Source organism: Felis catus, chromosome B1 (genome assembly GCF_018350175.1).
Source record: "Felis catus isolate Fca126 chromosome B1, F.catus_Fca126_mat1.0, whole genome shotgun sequence".
Lineage (NCBI taxonomy): Eukaryota > Metazoa > Chordata > Mammalia > Carnivora > Felidae > Felis > Felis catus.
Window position 1 is genome coordinate 101,352,445 of NC_058371.1, and position 23,057 is coordinate 101,375,501.

A 23,057-nucleotide genomic window follows, 5' to 3' on the forward strand; every position below is an offset into this window, starting at 1 on the left:
TGAGATACCATCTCGCACCTGTCAGAATGGCTAACATTAACAACTCAGGCAACAAGAGATGTTGGCGAGGATGCGGAGAAAAAGGATCTCTTTTGCATTGTTGGTGGGAATGCAAGCTGGTGTAGCCACTCTGGAAAACAGTATGGAGGTTCCTCAAAAAATTAAAAATAGAACTATCCTACAACCCAGCAATTGCACTACTAGGCACTTATCCAAGGGATACAGGCATGCTGTTTTGAAGGGACACATGCACCCCCATGTTTATAGCAGCACTATCAACAAGAGCCCAAGTATGGAAAGAGCCCAAGTGTCCATCGACAGATGAATGGAATAAGAAGATGTGGTGTGTGTGTGTGTGTGTGTGTGTGTGTGTGTGCGCGCGCACACACACACACACACACACACACACACACAATGGAGTATTACTTGGCAATCAAAAAGAATGAAATCTTGCCATTTGCAACTACGTGGATGGAACTGGAGGGTATTATGCTAAGTGAAATTAGTCAGAGAAAGACAAAAATCATATGACTTCACTCATATAAGGACTTTAAGAGACAAAACAGATGAACATAAAGGAAGGGAAACAAAAATAATACAAAAACAGGGAGGGGGACAAAACAGAAGAGACTCATAAATATGGAGAACAAACTAAGGGTTACTGGAGGGGTGGTGGGGGGGGATGGGCTAAATGGGCAGTAAGGAATCTACTCCTGAAATCATTGTTGCACTATATGCTAACTAATTTGGATGTAAATTTAAAAAATTAAAATTAAAATTAAAAAAAAAAAGACTCATCCATACGCTGCCTACAAAAGACTTTTTAAAATTTTTTTTTCAACGTTTATTTATTTTTGGGACAGAGAGAGACAGAGCATGAACGGGGGCAGGGCAGAGAGAGAGGGAGACACAGAATCGGAAACAGGCTCCAGGCTCTGAGCCATCAGCCCAGAGCCTGATGCGGGGCTCGAACTCACGGACCGCGAGATAGTGACCTGGCCGAAGTCGGACGCTTAACCGACTGTGCCACCCAGGCGCCCCAACAAAAGACTTTTTAGATCTAAAGTCACCTGCAATTAGAAAGTAAAGGGGTGGACAAACATCTATCATGCAAATGGAGGTCAAAGAAAGCTGGAGTGGCAATATTTATATCAGACCAAATAGACTTAAAACAAAGACTACAACAACAGACAAAGAAGGACACTATATAATAATGAGAATAATCCAACAAGGTTGGATTTAACTTTGGATACCTCAAAGTTAAAAACAAACAGACAGGATCTAATCAATAATCAGATAATTGTATAATACAATAGTGTAGAGGACTTTAACATCTCACTTACATCAATATACAAGTCAACTAAACAGAAAATCAACAAGAAAACAATGGCTTTGAATGGCACCCTGAACCAGAAGGATTTAACAGATATATTCAGAACATTCCATTCCAAAACAGAATACACATTATTTTCAAGTGCACATGGAACATTCTCTAGAATGGATCACATATTAGCCCACAAAACAAGCCTCAACAAATTCAAGAAGAATGAAATCATTCCATGCATATTTTCTAACCACAACACTATGAAACTAGAAGTCAGCCACAAGAAAAAATCTGGAAAGACCACATATACATGAAGATTAAATAATATGCTATTAAACAATGAATGGGTCAACCAGGAAATTAAAAGGAAATTAAAAAGTACATGGAAACAAATGAAAATGAAAACACAATGGTCCAAAACTTCTGGGATGCAGCAAAAGTGATTCTAAGAGGGAAGTTTATAGCAATACAGGCATACAGGCCTACTCTAAAAGCAAGAAAAATCTCAAATAACCTAACCTTGCACCTAAAGGAGCTAGAAAAAGAACAACAAAACCTAAAACCAGAAGGAAACAATAAAGATTAGAGCAGAAATAAAAATATGGAAACTAAAACAAACAAACAAAAAAAACCCAAAAACCAGTAGAACAGATCAATGAACCAGGAGCTGGTTTGGGCAGGTGGGGGGGGTGGGGATCAGTAAAATTGATAAACCTGTAGCCAGACAGCAAGAAAAAAAAAAAGAGGAAGGACTTAAATAAAATCACAAATGAGAGAAGAAAAATAACAACCAACCCCACAGAAAAACAAACAATCATAAAAGAATATTATGAAAAACCACATGCCAACAAACTGTACAAATGAGAAGAGATGGATAAAGTCCTAGAAACATATAAACTACCAAAATTCAAACAGAAAGAAATAGAAAATTTGAACACATTGGTAACCAGCAAAGAAATAGAGTCAGTAATCAAAAAACTTCCAACAAACAAAAGTCCAGGACCAGATGGCTTTACAGGTGAATTCTACCAAACATTTAAAGAAGAATTAATACCTATTTGTCTTAAACTATCCCAAAAAATAGAAAAGGAAAACTTCCATGTTAATTCTATGAGGCCAGCATTACCCTAATACCAAAACTAGATAAAGACATTGGTAAAAAAGAGAACTACAAGCCAGTATCTTGGAACACAGATGTAAAAATTCTCAACAAAATAACAGCAAACAGAATCCAACAATACATTAAAAAAAAATTCACTATGATCAAGTGGGATTTATTCCTGGGTTGCAAGGGTGATTCAATATTGCAAATCAATCAATGTGATACATCACATCAATAAAAGAAGGGATAAGAACCATATAATCATTTCAATGGATTCAGAAAAAGCATTTGACGAAGTATGACATTGAATCATGAGGAAAGCCCTCAACAAAGTAGGTTTAGTGGGAACATACCTCAACATAATGAAAACCCATATATGAAAAACTCACACCTAAATCATCCTTAATGGGAAAAAACTGAGAGCTTTTCCCCTAAGATCAGGAACCAGACAAGGATGTCCACCCTCACCAGTTTTATTCAACATAATATAAGAAATCCTTGCCACAGCAGTGAGACAACAAAAAGAAATAAAAGACATCCAAATCGGTAAGGAAGAAGTCAAAGTTCCACTATTTGTAGATGACATACTATAAATAAAAAACCGGAAAGACCACCAAAAAACTGCTAGAACTGATGAACAAATTCAGTAAGTCACAGGATACAAAAATCAATGTACATCTGTTGCTTTTTTTTTTTTTTATGTTTATTTATCTTGAGAGAGAGAAAGAGAGAGGGTGTGAGCATGGGAGGGACAGAGAGAGAGAGGGAGAGAATCCAAAGCATGCTCCATGATGTCAGCACACAACCTGACTGAAACACCAAGGTGCCCCTAGAAATAGTGATTTAAAAAAATAATTTAAGGGTGCCTGGGTGGCTCAGTCAGTTAAGCATCTGACTCTTGATTTTGGCTCAGGTCGTGATCTCATGGTTCCTGAGCTCGAGCCCCAAATCCAGCTCTATGCTGACAGAGCAGAGGCTGCTTGTGATTCTCTCTTCTTTCTCTCTCTCTCTCTCTGACCCTGCCCAGCTCACTAGCTCTCTCTCAAAATAAATAAACATTGAAAAATAATTTTTAGGGGAACCTGGTGGTTTACTTGGTTAAATGTCCAACTTTGGCTCAGGTTATAATCTTGCAGTTTGTGAGTTCAAGCCCTGCATGGGACCCTGCGCTGACAGCTCAGAGCCTAGAGCCTGCTTCAGGTTCTGTATATCTGTCTCTCTCTGCCTCTCTCTCTCTCTCTCTCAAAAATAAACATTAAAAAAATTAAAACAAAAAAATTTTAATAAATCATATTTGTTTAAATTTCTGCTACATGTCTATCTGGAATTCTGACCATGTTTGAATCTGTATTCTAAACACTAAGAAGTCTACAAGGCATAATTCACCACTTGTCACAAAGAGATCATGTTTTGAAAAGCTAATAGCAAAGACTGTATTATCTATAAATGAGGCATATAATGACACTTGTGCTTCATAAATTTATAATCAAGATTAAACATATTATTTGTAAGAACTGACACAGAGCATATCTTCAAGAATTTCATTCATTCACTTACTCATTCAAAAAATATTCAGTAAATATCAAGGTCCTGGGAATACTGAGATGAAAACCAACCATCTGGCCCTTCCTGTCCCGCAAGGTACAGTGACTTTGCCTATCACTATGGCAATCTCCCTAGGCATCTGGCCAAAGTTGGACAGATCCTATAAATACTTCATGGCTTTAGTAACCTCCCTACAAAATAATCTGTGCCCCATTTCTCCAACCCTATAGTAGCTGAGAGAGTTGTGCAATTCATTATTTTTTAATCCAACACCTGCTATAAATGTCCTCTTTTTATATGGTATCTCTATTGAACCAGTTAGCAAGATTGTCTTCCCAATTTTACTTGCATTATATTCCCATTACTAAATTATTGAGTTTAGAGTAATGTAAAAATATAAATATGTAAGAAGAACTTCTAAAACTTAGAAACATAAAATAGAATATTTCTTTTTTCACATAATGTTTTGGACAAATGCCTTGCCCTCAAAGAAAATAAGGAAATAAGGTTAATTAATCTTACATTTAAAGATTAAGATGAAATTTGCCTCCGAGAAAGGGTCTCCAAACCTCCAAATAAGAAAACTAACAAAAGAGGACCAACCATGCAAAATGCAAGATTATGCCTACACCAAATCAAGATTTCCAAGATTAAAGGGTCCTTCTTCTCTTGAATCCCTATCCAATTCAAGTGTCATCGAGCCCGTAAGTAAATGACACCTCTCCCCAACATACACACACTATCTTCAAACAAGTCAAAGCTAGAAATAGCTATGAGGAGAAAGATCAAATTACACAGGAGAAAGAAAAAAAAATCTAGGCAAGAAAATTAATATAATTAATAGAAGAGGCAGAGACAGAGACCAAGACCACAGGTGTTAGATTAAAAGATACATGTTATTAAAGCAGTAAATAAATTTTGTTTCTAATTCAAGACAAAGACTGTTCATCAAGTGATACAATTCAGAAAGTAATTTTTTAAATGGAGGTATTATTTGATTCTGTTACTCTTTTCCATTTTCTATTTATGTAATGACCACTGAATAACCTATGAATTGTTTTCTATTTGCAAAATGATTCAGCTTAGAAAGGAGTAGAATAAGACTGGTCATTCAGCAATTTCTCCCACCCATCCTTACAGACATCACATCACAAAGACTATGACTCACTTTGTCATACAATTTCTATCCTTTTAAGAGTTTTAAGATTGTAATGAATTCTGGCTCATAAATCTGATTATTAGGATTAAACTATTTGTGCCATTTCCTCACCCAAAAAAGTATACTAACAATGGTACCAGATAGTTTTTAATCCTAATTTATAAAATGATTCACTGGTTTTAAATTTAAGAGATAGAGGTTTAAGGATTAAAGTGTCTGATTGATGTATAAATTCTCAGATCTTAGAGGATTAGAACTAGTTCTGGAATTGGCTAGAAATACTGATGTGTTATTCAATAGCTGACAAGAAAAAATTCCACAATAAAAAATAATGCTAGAGGCACCTGGTGACTCAGTTGGTTAAGCGTCTGACTTCAGCTCAGGTCATAATCTTACAGTTTGTGGGTTCAAGCCCCACATCGGGCTCTGTGCTGACAGCTCAGAGCCTGGATCCTCCTTTGGATTCTGTGTCCCTCTCTCTCTTGGCCCTCCCTCAGTCACACTCTGTCTCTCTCAAAAATAAACATTTAAAAAAATTTTTAAGTACTGTTAACAAACAATTATGTTTTACCTTTATTGCCTCCTTTAAATAACATGAAAGGTGTCTACAGAAAGAACTACAGTGATGCTACATTCAATTTATCCACTTTACATGCCTCATTCTTAAGTATTTATGCTTATTTATTTGAAGTTCTAGCTCATTCCACAAATGTAGATTGAATCTCTTCATAGGCCTCAGCCTGGTCATTCATTCAGCAAATGGAGCCAAGAGAAATTGGGATGAGTCCATTCAGTCTTGGACCCTCAGAGAAGAAAAGAAAGTAAGAGATTGTTAGGTAATGTTTGTTTGTTTAAATCCTTACCAACTAGGAACTTCCAATAACGTTAGGGGACATGAAATTAAAACACATCAAGCTATTAGAAGCATGAAGGAAAGATGGTATAGGACAGTGGGAAAGAAATGCGGCCTGAAGCATGATTAGGACTAGGATAAGGTAAGAGGATTGAGAAGACTTTCCAGCTCAAGCAAACAGCCTGAGGAAAGGTGAAGAGAAGGAAGATGTGAGAAAGTCAGAAAGGAAGTAAAAAGAGTTGGCTAATTTTTCGGGTACATGTAGAACTTAACAAACATTCTTTGAGTGGCCACTGTGCATGAGGTCAGATACATAAAATCTGTCCCAGTCCTTAACCGCAAGGAGTTCACAGTCCCGCTCTAGGAGAGAAACAATTCAACAATATATTACAACAGAAATCATTAGACTTTGTAGTAGCATATGTACCAAGTATTATGGGGAAAAAAGAGATAAAAACGACTTCTCCCTGGGAAGTTAGGGAACATTTCACAAAAAAAGAAAACTGCTGAGATTAGCTCTTAAGAGATTTTTTTTCTTTTAAGAGGAAGGTGGAAACAGAAAGAGTGTGTGAGAGGAATTGATAAGAGCGTCTTCCAAAACAAGGATCACATGAGGAAAGGCCAATCACTGTAGCAGTGATGGTCTATAATTAAGCAAGAACACTGGCAGCTCAGGGGAGTAGGGATGGTAAATAGTGGGCAATAAAATTGAGCAGATAGATCACATTTGAAAAGGGTGGTCAGGTGGGGTCTGGTTGTAGGTAAGTGAAGGCAGGGGAAATCAAAAGACATGGCAAAGAAAAATCAGTAAGGTGGGGAAGACTCTGAGGTGTCTAGCTTTGAAGACAAGAACAATTTCACTACAGGAGTGCCTGGGTGGCTCAGTCAGCTAAGCATCTGACTCCTGACCTGGGCTCAGGTCATGATCTCATTGTGAGTTCGAGCCCTGGATCCAGCTCTGCCCTTAAAGTGCTAAGCCTTTGAGAGAGCTTGAGAGTCTCTTTCTCCCCCTTTCTCTCTCTACCCCTCCCCTGCCTCAAAATAAATAAACTTTAAAAAAATAATTTCACTCCAAATAGAAATTGGGTAGAAAGAGATAATAGGTTGAGAAAAACACATTAAGTTCTTTTTTACCCATTTTGAATTGAGACAGTGGCAGTTTGTCCTTCAAGCACAAGAAAACGGAGTATCAACACAGAGATGGGAAATCAGAGACTGAGACGAAGACCATAAATGATCTGCTGAAGGAATATGAGTACACAGAAAGAAAGGTAGAAGCCCAAAACAGAGCCTTAGGGAATATGAAAGCAAAAGACCAAAAGAAGGAGAAATCAGAAGAAAGGATAGTTGGAGGGTGAGAAAACTAGGTTGATGTGGTATAACAGAAACCAAAGAATTCTCAAGAAGACAGGAGCAGAAAATAGTATCGTGTCAAAAGTAGGGTGACAAATTGGATAAGGCCACATGATTGAAGTGGAAGACTGGGGCCCAGCATGATTTACGTAGAATTCTGGGGTGGACAGGATCCAGAGTTAAAAAGAGAAAAGGAGGTGAAGTAGAAAAAGAACACACAGGACTCCCGGATATTGGCCACAAAAGAATGAACACACAATCCACAGAATACCTAAGGAACTTCATACCACATAGTACGTGATAAAAACCCAAAATGCTTTTTAAAGAAAGCAGAATTCCTAACAAGTTTACTATTTATCCTGAAAAATGATTCCACTCTCTATATGGAATACTCTAAGAAATGCTAACACCCAATCTCTAAGATTCCCAAATATTTTTCAAATATAACTTTGTTACATATAATCATCTTCATTAAAAGATTGACCAAGTGTCTAAATGCAAGCATTACTACACCAAGAGAACAGCAAACCTCAGCTAAGCTTTCTACAGCAATACGGGCCATGAGTAGTTATCACACAGGCCAGTCCACACAAAATGGTTTCATCAGCAGCTGACATTTAGTGAGCACACCCTGAGGGAAAAGTCCTAAGCTGTTCATGATGCTTATTTATATGGAGAATTCATGGTTCCTACCTTAAGATGTCAGCATCTTCACCAAGCACCTAAACCATGAACAGAGAACAATGTACTCACAGAATCTAGCCAGATCATGACTACTCTGTACAAATTTTCTTTAAGACAAAAAAAAAAAAGAAAAAAACCCCACCTTTTCTTGGCTAATTTTATTTATTGTTTAATTATAAATTACAGTTACAAATTAATGTATATCTTAATTAAAATTAAATAAATTATACTGGGGTGCCTGGGTGGCTCAGTCAGTTAAGCGTCGAACTTCAGTTCAGGTCATGATCTCACAGCTTGTGGGTTCGAGTCCCACATCTGGCTCTGTGCTGACAGCTCAGAGCCTGGAGCCCGCTTCGGATTCTTTCTCTCTCTCTCTCTCTGCCCCTCCTCCTCTCTCTCTCTCTCAAAAAATAAACATTAAAAAAAATTTTTAATTAAAAACATTATAAATTAAACAGGAAAATTCCTTTCAATCGTTCAATTATACATGCAAGAACTTCCTCAATTTTTAATCTCCAGAATACCTTAAAAACCTGGAAACCTTTCACTTCAGAATTCTGTAAGATAATTCAATTTAGAGCATAAGTTAATATGGGGAAAGTAAGTAACCCTTTGAAAATACAAACACACACACACACACACACACACACACACACACACACTCTACAGATTTCTGTAAATGAATAGGCAAGCATTAAGGATACACTGGTCAATTTAAAAGTCACCTTGCGCAGGAAGAGTGACAGAGGACAGCTGGCTTGAGACATAAATTAAACACTGAATATTGGCTGTCTGTTGACTCTAGGTCCTCCAAATTTCTTCAAACTAAAAATATCCTACAGGAATTTAGAATGGAACTAGTCTGGCTTCTAAGAAACATAGTCTATGGCTCGAGGGGTGAGGTTCCCTGGGAGTTACCACTTTTAGTCCTCTCCTAAATTCCTGGGGCTATGAATAACCTAGATTAGAGGAAGGATTTGATAGCAAAGGAGAATACAATAGCTAATATAACAATGAATACAACAAGGAAACATTGAGCCACAACTGCATTTCCTAAAGATACAATATTCTAAATTATTTTGCAAACAATCAAGCATTGGATATTTATTGAGCACTGACAGCATACAAGTACAAGGCCAGATCTCCAGTTTCAGAGTGCAGAAAATGACAAACTCAAAAGCAAAACACAACACATTTGCTTGGATAGAATACCGTAATGAGGTTAAGGTTTTCGCCCCAATGTGTGGATTTGCCTTGCTCCAGTTCACGTCTTAGACTCTTACCCCAGGCAGCCTTCTAACAGATGTGTGCCACAGGACAAAGGGGCCCAAGTAGGGTTTTTGGAAAATCAACACTGGAATTTGGAAAAACAAGAAAAGGCTATGGCACATGTGTAGTCATTATCCTGTTGTACAGACATCTTGTGGCTTAAAAATAACAGTTCTAATGATGTGAGACCTAAAAAATCACCTTTTTTAATATCACAGATGGGGATTTCTGAGAATCAATGCATAGATGAATAAAGTCAATTTTATAATTATAATGTATAAAAGAATGGTTCGTGTTTTATTACATCTGTAATATTTTATTTTCAGATTAACTTAAAAATCATACCCATCCATTTAAAATGCTATCAAAAATCTAAATGAGAATACTTAGAACTCCGTTGTCATACCATTGTCAAAGCCTAATTACATAATGGACATCTTATAAACACAAGGAGTGCCCTCAGGGCGTGTCACAGGGGATATTGCCTCTTCTAGGCTGAAGTCACTTGGCATCTAACCCTTCTTAAAAGGCTAAGGTGTGGTAATATCTATGAGTCATGAATTGTCCTTTCATTGCTGTACCAATGACATGATTTCCATGATTAAATGAGCTATTAGATTCTTACTTCATTTGTTTACTGCACATAAATAGCATTACAGTAAACATTGTGTTTATTGAGGCAAATTAGTGGCATCCACTTGCCAGATATTACCCAAAAAAAGATGGGGGAGAGAATCTAGAATCACTGAATCAATGGTTCCGTTTACATGAAGTAGAGAAGAAAGGTGGCTTTATCCAATGCCCTGGGAACATAACTAGAGGTAACCTGTGAACCAGTAAGACCTCCTCCGAGGGGCTGGCTTCCCCAGTGCTCTGAAATGGAGAAAGCCCACAAAGCGGGGCCCCTGGAGGGTGTTCTCTCTGACTGAACGGAAGAGTGCAATGAGGCTGGAGGAGGGCAGGAATAGAAGGCAAGGGACCTGGTGGGCAAGAAGCTCATTCAGGATGATCACAGGGGAAATCGGCATATGAATGTAGGTGATCAGTTACTGTTCTGACCCTCAATACTGTCTTCAATAAAACAAGATCAGTGAACTAAAAGGTCTGGCACCTCCCTCTGAATTTCACAAGTCCATGTTTTTATGAGTCGAGTTGCATGGAATATGTGCCGTGGCAAAGGGCACGGGTGTCATGCGGGCCAGGATGCCATCCCTGCTCCACACAGGAGTGGGCAGGTCCCTCTGCGTCTCCAAGTCTCAGTATCCTCTAGAACCTGGAAGCAGACAAGTATGGCAAACAGGCAGTCAGCTCCCAAGAGAAGCCCGAGGGTAGAAACAGCACTGCTAACCGCCTCCAGTTTTTCCTAAATAAGAGCATCTGGACCAAATTTAATGCTAAAATGTACACAGGCAGCATACATTTCTCTTGCTACACTCCACCACACAGCGTACGTGCTACTCAGGCTAAAGTGTTCTCTCTTCGGAAGTTTTCACATAGTTCACTACTTAAGAGTAAATACTTAATGTTACACAATCCCATGGACATTTGGAAGGGGCCAATTAAAGCATCCAGGACACAAGGAAGCTGGGTGAGGAGCACACATGCTGGAGAAACAGACTCTTGTCACTGTATTGTGCTTCTATCAAAATCTCATGTCAAACAAAAGCTACTCCATGACTAGAAGGAAAGTGCATGAAAATTGGCCCTTTCAAGTGAAAATAAAGCAGAATACCCAGGTATGAAGCAAAAGGGGCCTTCAACAACACTGAGAAGTTGGAAAATTGATATTCAGTCTTCTCCCTCCCCTTTCCATTTCTGCCTCTGCCCTCCCCACCTCACACCTCCTTGCCCTGTCTCCCCCTTCAGCACCTAAGACACATCCCCCATACCTAACCAGCACCCCCCACATTTATACCATCCCTCCAAATACCCAAAGGATATTTGCATTTTAAAAGACATCAGGGGGGCGCCTGGGTGGCGCAGTCGGTTAAGCGTCCGACTTCAGCCAGGTCACGATCTTGCGGTCCGTGAGTTCGAGCCCCGCGTCAGGCTCTGGGCTGATGGCTCAGAGCCTGGAGCCTGTTTCCGATTCTGTGTCTCCCTCTCTCTCTGCCCCTCCCCCGTTCATGCTCTGTCTCTCTCTGTCCCAAAAATAAATAAAAACGTTGAAAAAAAATTTTTTTAAAAGACATCAGGGCAGAAAATGGTCATGCCAAAGGAATAAATCTCGGAGAGATTTTCAGGTCAACTGGACAGTTTGAGGAATGAGACTAGGGGGTTTTTAACTTTTCAAATAGGTCTAGATATCTGAGCCATAATTCAGTGGGAAATTGTCACAACCATCAACTCTGCTCTTTTTTCCCCATGTTTTCTGGTCAGTCTCATTTGCTTGGGGTAATGGAGGAAATGTGGTTGGGAAGATACTGTTATATCATGTCCACAATCATTTTTCCTTGTATCTTTCCCATCAGTCTTATCTTGGTTTGGTCAACTATCAGCACAGCTTTGACATGTCAGAAAAATAGACTGTACTTAAACTTATGTCCACGTTGAGCTACACAGAAGTGGTTTAAATTCATCACATCTTTAGGTTTGTATTGTTAGTCTATTGCCTGCTAAAAGGTGAAAAAAAATCAGTACCCTCCACTAATCTGGAGTATTCTAATCTTCACTTTTAACATGTAGTCTTTAGCTAGTTATCAAGTTGGAAGGATTCTCAACCTTAGCACTATTAACGTCTGGGATCTGGGGCACCTGGGTGGCTCAGTCAGTTAAGCGTCCAACTCTTGATTTCGGCTCAGGTCATCATCTCATAGTTTGAGATCGAGCCTAGTGAAGAGCCTGCTTAGGCTTCTCTCTCTTTCAAAAAAAAAAAAAAAAGAAAAAGAAAAAGAAAAAGAAGAAGAAAGAAAGAAAAGAAAAATTGTGGCTGGGATAAAGTAGGATGCACTGTAGGATGGTTAACAGCATCCCTGGCTTGGATCTCCTAGATACCAGTAGCACCCTTCCAAATGAGCCAAAAATGTCTCCAGGCATTGCCAGACGTTGGGGGGGGGGGGGGGGGCAAAATCACCCACCTATGAGAACCAGTGAGGTAAAATAAGATAGCAAAAAAAAACCTCAGAGTTGGAAAGAAACAGTTAACAACTATTATTGCAAGGGTGGTAGTGTGGTATGCAATTCAGAATTATCCTCAGTCATTAGCCCCCATACAGTTATATTCTAAAGGAAATAGGGTATCAAAAGCTTCAAAGGAAAAAAAAAATCCAGCAACTAATAAAGGGTCTTAAAAAAAAAAAAGAGAGAGAGAGAGACAGAGTACTAGGGGAAGGTCCAACATGAACCTACTATGGAGGAGAGCTCTTTTATCTTGTAGTCCTAGAACATGCTCTTTTTTTATTATTATAGACAGTTTATGCTGCTAGAAAAGAACAAAATTCATTGGGATATATATGCACCTGGCCCTAATCAGCTGTGTTCACCTAGCAGACTACTGCAAAACAAACTTCAAACACAAAGCTTAAAATTTAATTTGGAAAACCTATTCAAATTACTAAAATAGAGAAATAGCACTAACCCATACATATTGGATTACGAGCATCTTTTCAGTTTTACTGAATAGAAGCGGTTGATAACATTTAAAAATTATGGCAGGCCTGGAAAAAAATGAAAGACCTGCATCTTTTGCTTGTTGCTGCTTTGGAATCAATCAAAACCCAAGCAATATAAAAGCACATTTCTCATTTGTCAACTCAGATCACACTGCAAAGCTTTCGCCTCTTTCAATCACTTCACAGGTGGGAAGGACATGCCATCAGCATCTTAGGATAAAGAGGTGACTCCTGGGGCGTGGAGCTCGGAACTCCTGCAGGTCTGTTCTCAGGCAAATAGAGGATCAGATTCTTCACCAGAAACCAAAAAAGGTGGAACTCACAGCTTTTAAAACAGACTTTTCACCTACACTTACAGGAGAACAGTTACAATACGCTCTGATCCTCCTTCTCTCACTTCAAATTCCAGCCAGTTTTATGCCCTTTTCCCTCTCTTTTCTCTAGACCAGTGGGTCTCAAAGTGTGGTCCCAGGTCAGCATCACCTGAGAACGTGTTACAAATGCAAATTATCAGGCGTAAGGAATTCTAGGCCTAAGGAAGCAGAAACTCTGGGAGACAACGTTTAGCAATGTGTTATAACCGCTCCCCCCCCCCCAGGTTCTAATGCACTCCTGGAGTTTGAGAACCAATGATTTAGGCTAGTGTTATTTCTATAACCACAGATTATTTTTCACAGAACACAAAAGTGTACGATGGTAAAATGAGTTCTCTTCGCACTTTGTATGAATTCTCATTTGATCCTCAAACCTGATGCAAGGTAGACCTTACCCCCATTTTTAGGTATCAGAAAACAAGCTCAAGGTCCCAAAGCTAATAACTGCAGGCGAAAGATAAAAGTTTTTGCAGTTCTTGTCACTACTGAAACAAAAGTGTGTCGCACTTTAACAAAAGGTCCACATCTTCCGCGGCTTCAGCTTTCGGCAATTTGGAAAAAAATAGAAATGGATGTGTAAGAGCAGTGTGCCAGATGGCCTGGATCCTACCAAATCAGAGTTTAAGGGCACACTCTGGAAAGGTATTTTTTCCAGTAAAGAGCACTTAATTCAGCCTTGCCCCCCCCCCTCCTCCCCCGCCTTTGCCCGCGGGACTTCGCGCATCCAACACAGAAGGGGTTGGAACTTCAGGATGGGGACCCAGACTGTTTCTCCGCAAGCCGCTCGCCTCTCCGCCGTTGGGCATCCCCTAAGTTACAGGTTGTCTGCGCGAAGGGAGCCCGCCTCCCAGGCCTTGGAGGCTCAGGGCCCAGGGGACTGGTTTACCAGGGGAAACTGGCACACTCCAAAGCCTGGGGAAGGATCTAACCCGACACCGCAGCTGGGGAGGAAGGGGCGAGTGGTGAACCCGAAACCACCGAGGGCCGCTAGGAAAGAAACCACAAGTCCCACTAAGGTCTGGGTGAAGAGAAGGAAGAAGCGCGGAGGAGGGAATGGAGCGGAGGGGGAGAGAACCACAAGAGTGGAGATGGGATCGGGGAAGAAGAGCGGGCCAGCACTCACTGTGAGGGTCGCTCTTCTCCCGGACCCCATCCACTCGGCCGTCGGGGTGGATGCGCAGGAAGAAGCCCCCGTTTTTGCAGTACAGACGCTTGGGGTCCTTGAAGTGGCCGGGCGGGAAGGCGCCGCTGCCGCCGTCCTCCGGCAGGGCGGGCAGCGTGGTGATGCTCCCGGCTGCCATGGCCCCCCCGGGGCCCTGCCGGGGTGCCCGCGCCCCAGGAGCCGCGCGGGGAGCCGCCGTCCCCCGGCCCCGGCCCCCGACCCGGTCCGGGGCACGGCCCCGGCCCCGGCCCCCCAGCCTCCCGCCCGGCGGCGCGCGACCGCGCCCGCGGGCCCCCAGCGTCGCGCCTCTCGGCCGCTCCCCTCCGCGTCTGCCCTGGAGCGCGGTGCGCCGCGGCGCTCGGGAGCCGGGGCTTAGGGCTGGGTGTCTCCGCGGCCGCCGCTCTCCGGAGGGCCGCCTCTCCAAGCTACAGCGCCCGGGTTCCGGCTGCAACCGCGGGCACCGCGTCCGCCGCTCTGGCCCCGGCCCGGCCGCGGCGTCACATCTTGTACATCTCCACCCCCGAACACCCACCAACCCCGCACGCCCCCGGCCCTCCTCCCTTCCTGCGCGCCGCCCCCTACTCGCTCGGGACTTTACGAGGCCGGCCTCTGGATCGGGAGCTTTGGCCGCAGCACGCAAGCGCCCGACATCAGTCCCAGGGGGGCAGCGGGGAGCGGGGGAGGTAAGGAGGGCGCGCCGGGAGGCGACCGCCCGGGGCCTCCGCAACTCTAGGGGCTCGACCCCGGCTAGTTCCCCAGAAGTCGCCCCAGGCCCACCCTGCCGAGCACATTTAGTCTTTCCTCACACTGTGGAGCTTTCGCTGTGCAACCAGCCGTGACTCAACTTTTAAACGTTTAAATGCAACTTTCTCCCCCATTCTTTTTCCTTGCCAGCGTTCCAGAGAAGAAACTATTTCCACCCCCAAGAAGTGAAGGATTCCGAAATGAGGGCGGATACCGTGTCAGAATAAGTTTTGAACACCTCTAATCACCAAAATAGGGGAGGGGGGTACGTGTGGGGCACAAACTTTATAATTGAAGGCAGAGGCTGAAATCATTTACTAATGAAAGGAAAGAAAAGAGGACAGAGGAAGAGAGCAGACTGCATTGCCAAGAGAAAAACATTTTCTTTTACCACCGTAACTGGAAGTAGCCAACGTGGAAAGATGAAGATAGGCCTCAAATCCTTACGTGATTACAAGTGTGTTTGATTGAGGGAGCCTGGGGCAAGCTGAGGGCAAAGTACGGGCTCACAGCAACACTTTCCCCCACCTCCCCCCAGGGTGGGATATGTGTGATATTCCTCGGATACTCCTGGCTACCCAAGAACAAAGGAAAGGAGTTAAGGTGCTTGCTGTGGTGACGTGGGAAACTAAGGCAAATGAAAACTTAAATTGCCTTATTGCCTACAGCCCATTGACAGGTCCTTGAAACCAGCAGTGACCTCCCTCTAGGAGCTCAGCTGCCTCAAGGTGACACTTTGCTGGGGGCAAAAGAGAATCTTAACATTATCCTGACACTGCGCCCCCCCCCCCCCCCAGGATCCTGTAAGTCTACTTTAACTTATAAAAATCCTTTGGAAACTTACTTTATCTCAACTGCCAAAGGATATATGCTGGCAATCATGCTCCAAGCTTATGCCCCCTGATATACAACTGAAGGGTCTCATGACAGGTTTTACTAAGTGGTAATAAATGGTGTTTTCTTTTTTTTTTTTTTTTAATTTTTTTTTTCTTTCAACGTTTATTTATTTATTTTTGGGACAGAGAGAGACAGAGCATGAACGGGGGAGGGGCAGAGAGAGAGGGAGACACAGAATCGGAAACAGGCTCCAGGCTCTGAGCCATCAGCCCAGAGCCCGACGCGGGGCTCGAACTCATGGACCGCGAGATCGTGACCTGGCTGAAGTCGGACGCTTAACCGACTGTGCCACCCAGGCGCCCCATAAATGGTGTTTTCTTAACAAAAGCTAGCCCCTCAAGGTCCTGGAAACCTTACTTCCAAAATTCCTTAAGACTTACATTGTCCCTGACCCTTTCCCAACCTTAGGGTATATAATCAGTTCCCTGTCACAACCCCAGCGCAGCTCTTTCTGCCCACGGGTCACATTCCCGTGCTCTAATAAAATCACCTTTTTGCACCAAAGACATCTTCAAGAATGCTGTCTTGGCTGTCAGCTCCCACCCACCCCCCTCCAACTATCACCCCAAAACCTCATCAGTGTTCATATCTTATTCCTAAGCTGGCATAGCCCTGGTTAAATTGTCAGGTATTTCTTGGCAAGAGGGTAGGTAGTTTTCTAAAAATCCCAAACTACAAAATTGAAGTTGATTGGACTTTGGTAATTTTCAGTAGAATATAACGGGTACTACAGATTAGCAAAATATCCGTCCAGAAAATGTCTTAATCTTGAGCATCTACCATATGCCAAGCATTCAGGTAAGTGCAGTGGGAGGCGCCCAATCAAGCAGGATCTTCTCCGCACAGTGCAGGAGATACTATGGGCAGCGTGAACAACGCAGATACCATACGGGCAGAAAGTGCCAAGGACATAGAAGAGTAAGATGAGGTGTAAGATTTCAGAAAAGGGGTAATTCAGCTTGGGGGTAGACTGGGGTTAGGGAAAGCTTCTAGGAAGATGTGAGAAAATGGTAGTTTCTCTATTTAGGAACTTGTTTGGTTTCTTTTTTTTTTTTTTTTTTTTTTTTTAATTTTTTTTTCAACGTTTATTTATTTCTGGGACAGAGAGAGACAGAGCATGAACGGGCGAGGGGCAGAGAGAGAGGGAGACACAGAATCGGAAACAGGCTCCAGGCTCCGAGCCATCAGCCCAGAGCCCGACGCGGGGCTCGAGCTCACGGACCGCGAGATCGTGACCTGGCCGAAGTCGGACGCTTAACCAACTGCGCCACCCAGGCGCCCCAAGAACTTGTTTGGTTTCAAGAGATCAGTGCATCAAAAGACGAATGCATTTGTTCATGAGTCTCCATGAGGGTTTTAATTGTAGATGCATTCCCAGGATGTTAAATAGAAAGAAGTACGAATTGATTCTTTGGAGCTTTAACACCAGGCATAGTCTTCTCTTGGCTGTTGTATGTTCTCTGACTGCTCTTCCCAAATGGACAGATTTTAACTTCATTGAAAAATCAGTTAGGACTAATGACCCCCTTCCAGATGATCTCTGTAGGTATCCTAGGGAATGGTTAATCCTTCTATAGCACTCATGAGGTTGCCAATCACTTTGAAATAAATAGATTTGAATAAAGCCTTGAACTCTGTCAGAGAAAGCTGAGTATCCCAAGAGCAAAGTGATAAATCTAAGTCAAAACTTTTTTTAACAGTGGTATCCTGAAATCTGGGCAACAGCCACATGCAGTTAAGTAATCTGTTTGCTAATGGACCACGGAGCTCATGGAACTTCATTACCTGTACAGTTAACCCCTTGTTTCCTAATTCCTTCCAAAACCAGGACAATATCACAGGAAATGGTTAATCCAGCTATGGGAATCTAGGTATCCAAACTAGTGTTAATTCCAAGAAGACATCCTTAAGATAGTTGTCTCAACTTCCTACCCAGCCCTCTCACAACACACACTTGTACACATGCAGAGACAGACACACTATTCTTAGAAGCAATCAATTTGCTCTTACTGGAACCATGAGTACTCAAATTACTTAGATTCTCAATTTACCCAGCTGTAAGGATGAATATAAAAAAAATTTTTAATGTAAGATGATGGGTACAAAACTCATTCTTTTTAAAAACCACTAGATTCCAGTGATAACTATTTAAAAACTACAAAAGAAAGAGGAATTTCCCTCATAATACCAAGGTAAATTACTTTGCAGTTAAGAATTATTCAGGAACATCTGGGTGGCTCAGTAGGTTGAAAGAGGAATTTCCCTCATAATACCAAGGTAAATTACTTTGCAGTTAAGAATTATTCAGGAACATCTGGGTGGCTCAGTAGGTTGAGCGTGTCCCACTTTGGCTCAGGTCAAGATCTCACGTTTGTGAGTTTGAGCCCCACATTGGGCTGTCTGCTCTCAGCGCAGATCCTGTTTCGCATCTTCTGTCCCTGCCCCCCCCCCCCGCCCCTCCCTCGTACTCTCTGTCTCTGTCTCTCTCTCTCAAAAATAAACATGAAAACATTAAAAAAAAAAAAGAAGAATGGTGCAGAATCCAAATGATGAAAAGTACAAAGATTTAATGAAAGCTTATATGTTCCTGGATGGAAACATATAGTAAAATATCAATGTAAAATTCCGCCCACGTGTTTAAAAATTGTAAACCACAATAGTTTAAATTCTAGCCCAATTAAAAAAAAATTTAATGTTTATTTATTTTTGAAGGAAAGAGAAACAGAGAGTGAGCAGGGGAGGAGCAGAGAGAGAGGGAGACACAGAATCCAAAGCAGGCTCCAGGCTCTGAGGTGTCAGCACAGAGCCTGATGCGGGACTCAAATTCACAAACCATGAGATCATGACCTGAGCTGAGCCAACTGAGACACCCAAGTGTCCTGATTTGAGCATAATTTTGAAAACTATACAACAGTATTGTAAAACTCATTTGGATACATAAACATAAGAATAGCAAATACTTTTAATTATAGAGAAAAAAACGTAAATGACTTTTGAATGGATTAAAAAGATTACTAAATACCTTCAGTGGAAAATTAGGCATCATGTAGGTATCTGATTTTATGAGGTCTCTATACTTTTTATTGTCTTTGAGTAACTTTACAACTCTTGTAAACTATAGATAACTGTCGTGGACTGAATTGTGCCCCTCTCTCTCCCCACATTCCTATGTTGAAGCTTTAACCTCCAGTGTGGAGGCTGGGCCTTTTAAGGAGATAGGGCCTTTTAAGGAGATAATTAAGATTAAATGAAGTTTTAAACGTGGGGTCCTAACCCAATAGGATTGGTGTCCTTATACAGAGGAGAGACACCAGGAGTGTGCACAGAGAGACAAGACATGTGAGGACACAGCAAAAAGGCTTCTTTCTGTCTGCAAGTCGAGGAAAGAGGCCTCACCAGAAACCAAACCTGCAGGATCTTAATCTTGAACTTCCAGCCTCCAGAACTGTGAGAATATAAAATTTCTGTTGTTTAAACCCCCCAGTCTGGGGTCTTTTTTTATGGTAGCCCTGGCAGACTAATAGTAACCAAAAATATGCAAATGGAGTATATCTAGTGGATGAACATTGATTTCCCTTCTGTGATGGTTAATTCCAGGTGTCAGCTTGGCTAGGCTAAGGTATGCCTGCATAGCTAGTAAAACATTGTTTTGGGGCATGTCTTTTGAGGGTGTTTCCAAAAGAGATTCACATATGAATCAGTAGGCCGACTAGAGAAGATTCACTCTCAATAATGCTGTGGGCATCATCCAATCCACTGATGGCCATATAGAACAAAAAGGTGAAGGAATGGTGAATTCTCTCTCTCTCTCTCTCTCTCTCTCTCTCTCTCTTTGAGCTGGGACGTCCATCTCCTGCTCTCAAACATTGAAATTCCTTGTTCTCAGGCCTTCAGTCTCAGACTAGGAGTCACATCATGGTCCTCCCTAGTTCTCAGGCCTTCAGACTCAGAAGAAGCTAAACCACCAGATTTTCTAGTCCTCAACTTGCAGATGACAGACTATGAAACTTCTCAGGTTTTGTGACTATGTAAGCCAAGTCCTATAAAAATCTCTGATACATCTATATCTATATATCTTATTGGTTCTTATCTCTGGAGAACTCTGATTAATATACCTCTTCTACCTATGGAATGTATTTGTAAATTCATTGCAGCATTCCTTCTGCCTTGATATGTGTGACTCATTGAATTTTCTTTCAAACCTGTTTTCACATCCTATTGGTTTCCACATTAATTAATGAGATAATATAAACTCTATATCTTATGAGATAGAAATGTTAATATTCACATTTTGTCCACATGGGAGTCCTGATTTTACATTTTCAAAAAATTATCCTTTAAAATAATAAGAGTAATGAGGAGAAACTTGCCCTCTATAGATATTGAAATGTACTACAGGTTTCCACCACTATCCAAAAGTAATCCATTCCTGTGAAACTTTTCATTAGGTCAAAATGATGTAAAGTGAAGGAGCAATTACTATTAATGTATTGTGGAAAATTTTTGGAGTATTCCCAGACCTAAAAAATAAACATTTAAAGCCTTTTCTTATACCCTAGGACACATTTTGCTAGTACATGCACAAAATAAACAGACATAAAGCACAGATGCTCACAGAGTTCAAAGCTATGGCAGCTTGTTGCTGAAACTATATTGACTATAGTTTCCAAGAAAGGAGCTTGATGGTACCACTCTGGCTGCTGGGGGTTTGCACGGCTTCTATAATGGCCTGCTACAAAACGGATGCCGAGTGCAATCTTCTCTTTTCACCTTTTTTTCGTGAAAGTGAAAATCATCTTCAGATTCTGTTTAGCTACTAAAAACAAGTACTAATGTAGGTCTTTCACAAAAGCAAAGTAGCACAAGAACTTTCAAAAAGTGGGGGATATCTGTATAAAACTATTTTATATAAGACATTGTGAACTGATGCATGCAGTGATCAAAAGATCAATACAAGGATTAAAATTTCAGAGGTATCTAAAATGATTATAAATGAGCTGCCATGAAAACAATATTTTTAAAATGTTCATGTCAAGGGACACCTGGGTGGCTCAGTCAGTTAAGTGTCCAAATCTTTTATTTATTTATTTATTTATTTATTTATTTATTTATATTATTACTATTTTTTTTAATGTTTATTTTTGAAAGAGAGAGACAGAGCATGAGCAGGGGAGGGGCAGAGAGAGACAGAGACACAGAATCCAAAACAAGCTCCAGGCTCAGAGCTGTCAGAGCCTGATGCGGGGCTCAAACCAGACCCATGAGATTATGACCTGAGCTAAAGTCGAACACCCAACTGAATGAGCCATCAGGCACTCAAGCATCCAACTCTTGGTTTCCACTCAGGTTATGATCTCACAGTCCTGGGACCAAGCCCCGCATTGGCACTGTCAGTGCAGAGCCTGCTTGGGATTCTCTCTCTCCCTCTCTCTCTGTTCCTCCCCTGCTCATGCACATGTGCTCTCTCTCTGTTTCTCAAAATAAATAAATAAACATTGAAAATAAAATGTTAGTTTCAGGGTGCCTGGGTGGGTCAGTCAGTTCAGTCAGGTCTGATCTCATGGCTTGTGGGTTCAAGCCCCACATCAGTCTGTGTGCTGACAGCTTGGAGCCTGGAGCCTGCTTTGGAGTCTGTGTTTCCTCTCACCCTATCCCACTCACGCTCTGTGTCTCTCTCTCTCTCAAAAATAAATAAAAATTAAAAAAAATTTTTTTAAATAAAATGTTAGTGTCAATATGTGATGGGGACTAAGGAGTGCACTTATGATGAGCACTGAATGATGTATGGAATTGTTGAATCACTATTACCTGAAACAAATATAACACTGTATGTTAACTGTACTGGAATTAAAATTAAAAACAAAAACAAAATGTAGAAACAACAAAAATAAAAATAAAATAAAATTTTTGTGTCACTAGCAATAAAAAATGCATGTCAAGTAATAAAACTCCCCACAAAGAAAAACCCAGAACCAAATTCAGAAATTCTTCCAGGGGCACCTGGGTGACTCAGTCAGTTAAGCATCCAACTTTGGCTCAGGTCATGATCTTGCAGTCTGTGAGTTCAAGCCCTGCACTGGGCTCTGTGCTGATAGCTCAGAGCCTAGAGCCTATTTTGGATTCTGTGTCTCCTCTCTCGGTCCCTCCCCAGCTCATGCTCTGCCTCTCTTGCTCTCACAAATAAATATAACATTAAAAAAAAAATTCTTCCAAGAACAAAAAAGAAGGTAATACTTTTTAACTCATTCAAGAGGCTAGCATTATAGTAAAACCAAAACCAAAGACATCACAAGAATACAAGACTACAGACCAACATTTTTTGTCAATATAGATAAAAAAATTCTCAACAAATTACTATCAAACAGAATCTAGCAACATAAAAAAAAAAAAAAAGAGTTATACATCATGTCAAAGTGGGATTTATTCCAGAAATGCAAGGTTGGTTAAACACAGGAAAATCAGTCAAAGTAAAACACCATATTAACGGAACAGTATATAGGTTAAAAAACCACGATCATCCCAATGGACATTTAAAAAGTATTTAACATAATCCAACACCCTTTCATGACAAAAACAAAAAACAACAAACTAGGAATAGAAGGGAACTTCCTCAACTTGATAAGGACATTTATGAGAAACTCAAAGCTAACATAATACTTACAATGGTAAAAAAAAAAAAAAAGAAAAAAAAAAAAAGAAAACTTGCCTCCTAAGATCAGGAATAAAACATGGATGTTCACTCTTGCCACTTCTACTTAACATTATAGTTGAAGTTCTAGGGGCGCCTGGGTGGCTCAGTCAGTTAAGCATCCAAATTTGACTCAGGTCATGATCTCATAGCTCATGAGTTCAAGCCCCACGTTGAGCTCTGTGCTGACAGCTCAGAGCCTGGAGCCTGCTTCGGATTCTGTGTCTCCCTTTCTCTCTCTGTTCTTCCCCTGCTCATGCTTTGTGTGTGTGTCTCTCTCTCAAAAATAAAT

At 41.2% G+C, this 23,057-nt stretch overlaps 1 protein-coding gene across 2 annotated transcripts in view; it reads right to left on the reverse strand.

Annotated features, from left to right (window-relative positions):
• The window catches only part of FGF2 (fibroblast growth factor 2), a 66,341-nt gene extending 51,141 nt beyond the window's left edge, over positions 1-15,200 (reverse strand). Inside the window, exon 1 of one of the 2 annotated variants that reach the window (XM_045055899.1) lies at positions 14,398-15,200. In XM_045055899.1, the coding sequence (XP_044911834.1) occupies positions 14,398-14,575 (178 nt within the window). In that variant the 5' untranslated portion in view covers positions 14,576-15,200. The remainder of the gene's footprint in view (positions 1-14,397) is intronic. The other variant, XM_045055898.1, reaches the window with a different exon arrangement.
• Between the last annotated feature and the right edge of the window lie 7,857 nt (positions 15,201-23,057).